A 10863-nucleotide genomic window follows, 5' to 3' on the forward strand; every position below is an offset into this window, starting at 1 on the left:
TTAAGATGAGGGCTTTCTCTAGTGCTTCCTGCTTTCAGAGCTGATGATAGCTGCAACCAGAGAAAGAGCCTTGTCTTTGATGGTGCCCTGTTTATAGATCAGGGGTGGGTGGCCAAACTGCGGCTCAGGAGCCACATGTGGCTCTTCTAGACGTTTTGTGTAGCTCCCGATGGTCTCTGAGTATTGCCATGGCCATACATTTTAGTTTAGTTTATTTCCCTGCCTCCCTTTCTTTCCTCCTTTTTTCCATGTCTTTCTTTTCTCCTTTCTTTCCATGTCTTTTCCTTTTTTCCTTCCTTCTTTCTTTCCATGTCTTTCATATTTTCAGTAAAAATGTTGGGGTTGCCAGGTCTGACTCAGAAAATTCTGGGGACTTTGGAGGTGAAGCCTAGCAAGGATGTGACATCACTTTTGTGATGTCACTTCCAAATCAAAGGTTAGATGATGGCTCTTCCCAAGCTCCACTCCTTCTGATGATATCACTTCCAGCATACTGCATCAAAACCCCACCCCTTCTAGTGATGTCACTTTCAGGACACTTCCCCAAACCCACCTCTTCATCTGAACTCACTTCAATGCATCATGTCTTGTGGCTCTCAAACATCTCACGTTTATTCTATGTGACATTAAGCAAGTTTGGCCACGCCTGATATAGATGTTTGCATATTGGGCACCTTTTCTACAAGCTGTTAGGTGCCAGGAGAGGACTTTTCTGTTTTAACTGGTCTTCATTGAATTGATTTTACTGTTGCTGGATATTATGAAGTTTATCATTAGCTATTATTTATTAGCCTCCTTGGAAATTCTCTTAACTGAGCACTAGAATGTAAATATTTTAAATAAAATAAAATTTTGGAATTTGTATTTAACCCTCAGAATCTAAATTTGCCTCATGAAGGTGATTTCTGAAGTCTGGAGACAAGAATATGTCAAATTACAATCATTGAATCATTAGAGCAAATGTTTGGTTCAATGCTTGCCTCTCTCGTGAACTTCTTAAACAGAATCAGAAGGCTGAGAAAACTAGCAGTTCTCAACAGCTCCAACAATCCGGTTAAGTTCTGAGCCATCTGTGTAATGATAAATGCTACCAACTGCACAAACATAAGCACATACACATGCCAAATACTGCTTATTTTAAATTGTCAACCAAGAGACCATACAGGGTTTTGACTCAAGAGAAAATGGGTAATTGTGAGCAAAATAAGTTTGATTTTGATCTGTATGCCTTCTCTTCAGATAAGCTGCTCAAGGTGGTTTTTGATCCAGAATAATAAGCTAGTGTAAGATCACACCAACAAAACCCATCTACAAATCAACACATTCCCAGATATTTGGGGCATTACCATTGATCATTGTTTTAGGTCATTCATGGCTCACATATGTACATAAAAATGTATTTCAAACAACTTTGCATATCATATATGATAGATTATAATATTGCATATCATTGCAGAACCAGAAAGGAGAGAAGAAAAAACTTTTTTAAAAAATCAAAAATTATGCAAACATGAAATTAATTTAGAATTTGAAATTTGGCTGAGTTTCAGTGTTTGTTGGATAATATCTTGATTTTTTTTTTTTGCGTATGGCAAATATCAAATGCCATAACATGAGGCAGTGTAAACAGTATGTGGCTTGGTATATTGACACTATAACTGTCAACTGATTTGAACATTAGTTGTGTCACTGTAGCATTTGATAATTCACCAGGCTCATTTTCGGCAACACTGATCCTTGTATAAGACTAAAAGACCTTTAAACACCTAAAGACCTTTTTCTTACAATAAAACACTGAGGTTTTATCATCAGAAAATATAGGGCCAGCAGGGGGTTCAATGCATGTGTCAAGTGAACTTATTTCATTCATCTTGCTGCACGGGGGATTTGCTTATTGATCACTGAATAAAACTGAAATATATTGAAGCCTTTATTCTAAGCTTCATATAATGCATTTCTTTCTAATGAAAACTAAGGCAGCTAACAAAATATATAATACAGTAAAACAAAACCAGAAGGTCAACTACAGCAGTAAACTCACAAATGCAAAGCAGAAAATCCAAACAAAATCTAAACAAAAATGTTGTCACTCTACCTCACCTCACCTAGCCCCCAAGACTGCCAGATAGGCATTGGCAGTAGGCTTTGTGGTAGAGTTAACCAACATCCAGGTGGGCCTGGAGATCTGGAATCTGATCTCCAGATAACAGAAATCAGTTCCCCTGGAGAAAATGGCTGCTTTGGAAGGATGGCCCTGTTGCATTATACTCTGCTGAGGTCCCTCCCCAAACCCACCACCCCAACTTCACCCTCCAAATCTCCAGAAATTTCTCAACCTGGAGTTGGCAACCTTACTTCACAAAGAAAAGACCATAAAACTGGAACCACAGTAATGAAGGCTGTATTATAGCACAACTCCCAGGGTGAGGCAATATACCCAGATGCTGAGGAGAAATGGAGGAAATCATTTTGCTTTACCTGAGAGTTCCCTGTGTGTCTTGTTGTCTGCTGTAGAATGCTGAGCTCAGATCTGTTCCAGTGATGCAGTTTTTATGTTATGCTCTCATTTGTAATCTAATTTAGTTATGTTACCATGTAAAATATAAAGCTCTTGCTCCTTTTCAGATCTCAACATGAAACTGATGAGAAAGGTATGCATGTAATGAACATGAGCAGTAGATGCATAGCTCGCTGTAACTTGCTCTCTCTCTTTTCTACACAACCATTCCCTTATCCTATAGGTCTGATCATCCATGAAGGGCCCTCAGTTTACCGGATTTTTAAACGGTGGCAAGCAGTCAATCAACAGTGGAAAGTGCTGAACTATGACAAAACAAAGGACCTGGAGGATCAAAAAACAGGAACCAGGACCAACCAACGAACCTCCTCTCAGACCAACCATTCATCCTCCCCTGGTGGCACAGCTAGCAACTCTGCTCCAGCCGACAGTGTGACCCGGGGAGCTAGTCACACCACGGGCACCTTGTCTGACCACCACTGTGCTTATACCATCTTGCATATACTCAGCCATCTGAGGCCTCATGAACAGAGAAATCACTCAAATACAAACAGAGAGCTTGTGATGAGAGTCACCACAGTCTGACCTAAGGAATTCAGGAGGCCTTAATGCAACACCAAGTGGGAGAGAAACATAAGAGCTGGCGGGGGGCACAGTATGCCTTCTCCACCCCCTGGTTCTCTGCAGCTGCACAAGGAGCACAAGAGGCCCTTGGCCAGCCAAGAATGGTGGAGGCAGAGCCGCACACATATGCTGACAAGAGGAGAAAGTTTTACACTCACTAAAAATTACAAGTGCAATACAGACTAAACAAACTGAAGTAGGGGGCAAAGGCTTGAGGGGGACGTAGGAGTTACAGCTTGTCTTATTACAAGGGAATGGGTAACATTTTAAACAAACACGCACGCACGCACATTGAAAAAGGTAGGAAAGAAAAAGGAAAATTGAAGTATTTTTCAAACTGTATTAACGAGAGGTTCAAGTATTTGAATGCATAAATTATTCTGTGGCCATGTGCCACAGTGTGTACAAGCTGAAATGGCAGTCATTGTATTGCTATTGTTATTTTATACAAGTAAAGACGTTGCCCAATTTTTACCATACAGCACACAAAAGTTCCTGATTTACTTCCATTTAGAGGTTTTCAGGATGTGTGCCACTGAGAGGGGGCGGGTGACCTTTATTGGAGCTGTGCAAGCATTCAAAGCACAAGTCACCGATGGGTGATTTATGCCTTTCATCACTCCAGGTTTCAGCATCTTGAATTATCTCATTCATAAACACTGTATTTTATTTGTGGGAGTTTGGAAATGGAATTGCCAGATTTAATTTCCTACTTGGCCTCTCTAACACATTCTCCAAAGCCAGTTCATTTCCCTCTGTACCAATGATTTGTTATAGATCTATATGATATTTCTTTATATGTGTGTCTAACTCCTCCTTGCTTTGCAGGAAGATCTGTTGTTTTACCAAAAAGTCTTTTCCATTCAATCATTAACTAACTTAAATTAGTTTAATCTGTTCTACAGGGAATTCTGGGTAAATCTCTAACAGAATTTTTAGTACCCTTATCAAACTATACTTCCTAGGATTTTCTGAGGGTATCCACACTTAAAATTGATAAATGTTTATAATGTACCCCTGAATACACTTCTTTCTGTGATAATATTTCTGCAGTTGTCACTAAAAAGCTGCAGTGCCCTTGGTTACATTCAGAATCTAATATGTGGTGGGATCTTATTAGCTTTGTGGTTTTTTTACAAGTTTATGCATTTTCACAGATTTTTGTGTGTTGAAGCAAACTCTCAAATGATTAGACATGTACCAAGATTGTGACTCTCCACATCTTGTACATCTATGAAAACTGGATTGAATCAGGACATGATAAGTCGCAAATTGGATATATTGCTGACTTATTCACAAGAGTAATTCAGTGCCCAAATTCATTGAAAAATCAACTTGATTTTAACTTGTAAAAAAAGGTCATACATATAGGTCCATTTCAGGCACTGGAAGAACCATGGACATAACATTCACCAGACAGCACTGCTTTCCATGATTTTCTGTGAAAACATCTCAAGAGAATGATAGAATTGTTTTCCTGGAAAGCTCAGCACAAAAGATTCCCTCATTGCATGGTGTTTCCATCCAGTTTAGAGGGTTTTACAGTCATATTAACAATGTCAGAAAGGCTTTTTAAATGCTATCTGAGGACATTTTAAACCTCACCGTACTAGAAAATCAAAGTGTGTTTGCCTGCTGACTTTGCCTTTTCCACTTGACCTAACTCTTCAGTCTGTTCATTATGCCTTCCATTGCAACTCCTTCTAGATTTGCAATTGCTCCCAGAAAAAAGAAACTGGCTCTCATGGCCATTTGCTAATTAAACATATGGATTAATTACAGTCCATGGCCTACCACAGAAGATGTGCTAACATTAATGTCAGCCCTGGTGAACTGCTGTCACAGCCTAGGTGGGAATGCACACAGATTATATCAGGGGCTTTGAACTTGCTGGCCATCACTAGAAATAAGCAGTGGGAGATCCTCACAGTCTCTCACAGTTGAGGTGCTAGTTTGGGCTTAGACCCTCTTCAGTCTCTCTTTGACAGTGTCCTATGAAAAGTGTAGGGCTATCAGGACTCCTCCCACTGGCAGCCCTTGTTGCTCACCACTACTCCAAACAGTGAGGAAGGGTTAAAAAAAGCCAACACTGTCTGCAATATCACTTCCACTAGGAAGTGACATTGGGTAGCTTTAGAGTTGCCAGTGAGAGCTTTGAGGCAGGGACATAGGGGTAAAGTGTCACCTACACTTCCAGGTAAAACTTAGAAGTGATGTTGAGTAGTTCTAGGAATCACTAGAAACTCTATGATAAAATTCCTAGAGGTACCCAGGGTCACTTCCAGGTTTTTTCCTGAAGTGACGTTACAACACAGACAACAATGTATCTCCCCGTGTCCCGACCTCTGAAAGCTCCTATCAGTTGCCAGGCATGACCAGTTGCCAGGCAACCCTAGGAAAGTGCAGTGTGTAGACAAGCCTTTGTGAATGGTGACTTGTGCCAGAATACTACTACTTCTCAATCATTCGCACAATAATGGGCACATTCATTCTAAAATAAACAATGGCAGGACATAGCAAAGTGAATGCATAAAATTAGCCCGCGTAGGCATACTTTTATGTGCATGTTAAAGAAGTTGGTTTCATTATTTGTATTGGAGTTTCAGAGCTACTGACCTTGTGGCCCCAAAACTGAATTTAGAAGAAGCTGTATCAAACCTCAAGCCATGGTTCTTTAACATGAGCCTGGTCTTTCCAAGGAAGCAGGTAGTTGATATAGTCATCTGGTGATCAAGGAAAATGAGCTCAGGATGTGGTTTTTGTTCCACCATCTTTGAAGTATTTTATCTCAATAGATAATAGACCTTGAGCTAAAACATTCAATGCTACATTTCTTGCAATTTTTTGTTAGAATGCATTTAAACATTTTTTTTTACCTTGCTGGTTTAAGAATTTGGGGATATTCAAAGTCAGTATCATCACAGCTGTCTCAGTGTCTGATTACATATTAAACATAATATGTTTAATGCATTTAATGTGTGATCCAGCACTCACTTTAAAAATAGTGTGGGGGAGGCAAATCAGCTCCCAAGTACTTTCAGCAGCATCATTCCCTCCCCTCCACCCTATACACTTGCTCTAGGAGAAAAGGGCCATGGGGGGGGGCTGTTTTTCTCACTGCTGGTTCCACGTGCCCACCCATAGCCAACAGCAATACAGGGACACCTTCATACTTGACTTTTTATTCCTTTGCTGCTTTAGTGCTCTGTTTTCAGGATACTATCAGGTGCTAGATATCTAGTCATCCAGGGGATGGCAGGTATGTTTTATTCTAAATGCCAGCCATGGCCAACATAGGCAGAGGGTCTTATCCTACTAATATATTTAGGGCTTGGATCCTATGACATCATCATTCCCCTGGAGCTTCTTTCCAGCCATTATGGCAGCTTTCCTCTGCTGTTGCTGTGCTGCAGGTACTTTGCAGGTGAAAGATACTTAAAAAAGGAGCCCTTTTTCACACAGGAGTGCTAGCAGTAGAATAAGTGAGTGTCATAGAGGAAAGCCTCTACAGCCCCCAAAGAGAAGCATGAGGGAAACGATGTCATAGGATACAAGCATTAGAACTTATTCACTGGGATTTGCCATAGGACACAATCAAGAAGGTATAAAATGGCTCCCAAAGAGAAAAACAAGATTTTCCCCAAACCTGGAAGTGAGATAGGATAGCTCTAGGAATCATAGGAAAGTCAATAGGTTTAACAGAGTTTCCAGTGATTCTTAGAGCCACCTCTACTTCACTTCCAGGTTTTCCCTAGAAATGATGTAGTGTCATAGCTGATATTACAGCCCCCATATCTCCACCCCAGCCCTCTCACTGGCTGCCAGACATGGCTTGGCGACCTTATAAACCAGTGATTCCCAACATGACACTTTTCAATCAGTTTCCTAGCACCCATTTGTTCTTCAGCAGAGCATATTTTCCCTAAAGATCTAATCCTGGCTTTCCTCATTGGAGCAGAGAATGCTTCAGAAGATCCCAGAAATACCACTTTTATATCTGCAAGGAACATACATTCAGAAACCACTGCCTCCTTTGTAGAAGGATGCTTTGCTTGCAATCTCCCAATATTTTGTGATTGCCCCTTATGACAGTTTTTTTTATGGTAGTGCCCACTGTCCATTCTCAAAATTCTATAGTGCCAACTTTAAATAATCATGTATTTGCTCCCCATCTACTGTGCAGGGGAGTCAATCTGCAATGAACTGGGAGTATTGGTGCTGACAAGCAAAGGATGGGTGCCTGATACTTTGTCTCAGAAAAATTATCTCAGCTGATTTTTGCACAATATATGGTAGCTAACTAAGTAGAGAAGAGTTTTGGTGTTTAATATGCTAAAACACTAGGCTCTGTAAAGTAATTTTATCCAAATGTGAAATCGAAGTAACTTTTTTAAAATTTCAAGTGATACGTGTTTACTCTATCTCTTCTGCATTTTTGGCATGCTTCCACTTAGGGTTCTCAGCTCTGGCTTGGGGAATTCTTGGAGATTGGTGGGCGGTGCCTGAGGAAGGGAGAGTTTGGGGGAAGGAGCTCTTCAGAGAAATGATATCCCTCTAGGACTTTCATTTATCCTAAAGCAGAAACTCCACCCTCCAAAGCCATCACTTCCTCCAGGATAACTGAGATTTGTAATCTGGAGATCAGTTGTAATTCCTTGAGAATTCCCACCTTGTAATTCCTTGAGAATTCCCAGGTCCCACCTTGAAGTTGGTACCAACGTCTTCTAATTATTTCATTACATTTTGATTTTCTTTCACTTATTCTGAACCTCTTTGTCTCAAATTAAGCAAAGAATGTGAACATAATTGGCTCGTGCTCTGAACACACAAAATCAGGGGTCATTTTGTAGAAAAAGAGCTGGAGGAACACATTAGCATAACTCATTTAGCATAACTCATTTGCATATGCCACACCCCCTGACATCACCTATTCTGGCAGTTTTGGACCCAATCTTGGCCATTCAGGGCTAAAATTGGGCCCAAAATGGCAAAAAGGGGCTAAAAATGGCTGAAAAGGGGCCCAAAATGGTCAGGATCAGGCTGCTGATGAGTGGGAGAGTGATCCACCACCCATCAGAGGCCCGATCCAGGCCATTTTGGCCCCAATTGTTGCATATTTCAGTGTTTAAACACAGAGATCAGTTACCATTACAACTAGTTTGGTCTGTGAGTTGGAGATGGCTTAATAGCAGCAACTGAGGTGGGCCGTATTATCCTTTCATTTTTAAGCTGGGAGACTCTAGTTTCCCTCCTGACGAGTTGTTATGCAGTATGAGAATTGCTGACCAAAGGAAATGGGATACAGCCAGGGCTTTTTTCTGGGAAAAGAGGTGGTGGAACTCAGTGGGTTGCCCTTGGAGAAAATGGTCACATGGCTGGTGGCCCCACCCCCTGATCTTCAGACAGAGGGGAGTTTAGATTGCCCTCCGCGCCGTGGCAATCTAAACTCCCCTCTGGCTGGAGATCAGGGGACGGGGCCACCAGCCATGTGACCATTTTCAAGAGGTTCCAGAAATCCGTTCCACCATGTTCCAGCTGAAAAAAAGCCCTGGATACAGCTCATATTTAGGATTTCTTGTACTTGACCATGCTGCTTTGAATATCTAAATTTAGCAAAAAGGCACTTTGGTGCACATAGCCTAAATCATTGAAGCTCAGTAGATGAAACTTAGTTGCACCCTGATATTTCTAAAAAGCAAATTCCAGAGACAGTCAATTGGCATGCAAGCAATTTCTGGGGCCAATAGTTGTGTACATGGCTGATTGCCTACCAAAGAACATTTTCCAGAGAGTGTGAAAGGTACATTTGATGAACCTTATGATTAATCATTGATGGCTGATTGAAAAATTACCAGAGGAGTATGTTTCTGCCTGTCTGGATCCCATATTGCTCTGATTAAGGGCCAAACTACACATTACTTGCAGTGTGGGGCGGGGCTTCTTAATCCTTTCCTCTTGAGCTTTCCTCCTTTCAGCATGCCACTCCAAACTGCCTTTGCCCTCCTCAGAGGAAATGATACAGCAGTAGAAAGGAAAGGGTCTTGGGAATGGAGAGCATGTATTCAGACAATTAGCCCTTGGAGGCTTCCCATTAGATTTTTATTTAAAGCTGTCCATCATGCAGTCCATATTTATATGAAGAAGGCTTCAGTTTCCTCCTTCCATGGCAGGAGGGGGGTTTTTTAGCTAGAAGGAAATGTTTGACCAATTATAAGATACACTATTAAACTAGGTGTCTATCATGAAATATGAATTTATAAAACAAAAATCTTTTCACAGACTGAAAGCTTAAAGCCAAAAGAGCACTTTGCTATGAAAGGAAGAGGCAAGAATGGACTCTGAATATTGTTCTCATTAGGACGCTGACTCTCTTTGTAGCCTTCAGCAAACTCCCTATTCTTGGGGATGATGATACTCTAACTACCTCATGGGGCATTGTGAGAATTAGTGGTGAAGCATGCCACTTCCTGGCAATGAATATCATTTAATGACCCCTCCCCAAAGAACAGAATTTGGGTCCCTCAGCAAAATGCTGACCTGCTTTGGCATGGTTAATGATGAACACAAGGAAGGGAGGAGTTTTGTCATCAGTCCAATAAAAATTCTTCCCCAGGTGCAGCTAGGCATGCTACCTAGTGGCTGGCTACCATAGTGTCTTTCTTGGCTATGAAAGCTTTGTTATAAAATTGTGTGTGCATGTTTTCCTTAAAACATAAATGATGGCAACAATGGCTATCGCTGTTTTAGTGATGGTGAGGGCATCTAACAGGATCCTCATATATAAACTTATAGTCCTTATGTCTTGCTGAGATGATTCACTGGAACCTAGTTTCAGGGCACCTGAACAAACTGTGAGACTCTGTTAAGGATTGCCAGGGAACCAAAAGCCTTTCCTTGAAATGTTTTGACATTTTAACAAGACCTTAAATTGTACCTCATGTGCGTTTCCTGAGCATTTTAGCCATCACAGTCTTTTCTGTATGTTGTTAACCCTTCTCTCTGCCTCTAACTACATGTGCTTCAAGATGCTTGGTGCCACTGGAAACTCTTGTTTTCACATCTTCAAAATGGATGTGAAAAAATGCTGTTCAAAATGCTTTTGAATTTATGGATTCTTAAGCTCCTGGTTGAGAAAGGGTACAAATTTCTCTTCAGCATGTTCAATGATAGCACTATAATGGCTTTTCTTGGCTCATAGAAGGGTTCTCTTTATTTCCCCCTTCTTTCAGCCAGTATACAGGATTTTAATAAGTGACAAATAAAGATAATGTCCTTTTGCCTTCTTTATTGTAGCATGAAAAACATATTGTGTACCAAGAAAAGAGACAATATGATTTAGTCATACCAAAAGTTTCTTACTGAAAATTTCTCTCCTGTCCTTGCATTCTTTTCCTCCTGTGTTTTTCTCGTGTTTCATTTTTAACTATCACAACTAGTTAGAGAGCACTCAAACCTTTGTTTAATTCTCCTGATTTTAGTTTGCCAAGAAGCCATGTCTGTGAAAGGGAGGAAATTTATTCTTTGTCCTGTGCATTTCCCGCATTTGATGGGACTACAGAAAAGGTAGGGGTAGGGTGGAGCTTTAGATAGAGCCAAGGAAGCCTAGATAGAGACAATAAGATGGAGCTAAGAAATATTCTGAAGGCCTTCCTCTCTAAGATCTCTTGAAGATTCCCTGCTCTTGCCTTATCTGAATTGATGGAAATGAACACTGCAGGTAA

The 10863-nt window shown here is 40.8% G+C and overlaps 1 protein-coding gene across 1 annotated transcript in view; it reads left to right on the plus strand.

Moving 5' to 3' along the window:
* The window catches only part of MARCHF4 (membrane associated ring-CH-type finger 4), a 208010-nt gene extending 204907 nt beyond the window's left edge, over positions 1–3103 (plus strand). The window contains exon 4 of the mRNA XM_054972471.1: positions 2742–3103. Within this exon, the coding sequence (XP_054828446.1) occupies positions 2742–3103 (362 nt within the window). The remainder of the gene's footprint in view (positions 1–2741) is intronic.
* Positions 3104–10863: the final 7760 nt, after the last annotated feature.

This window comes from Eublepharis macularius, chromosome 2, assembly GCF_028583425.1.
Source record: "Eublepharis macularius isolate TG4126 chromosome 2, MPM_Emac_v1.0, whole genome shotgun sequence".
Classification (NCBI taxonomy): Eukaryota; Metazoa; Chordata; class Lepidosauria; order Squamata; family Eublepharidae; genus Eublepharis; species Eublepharis macularius.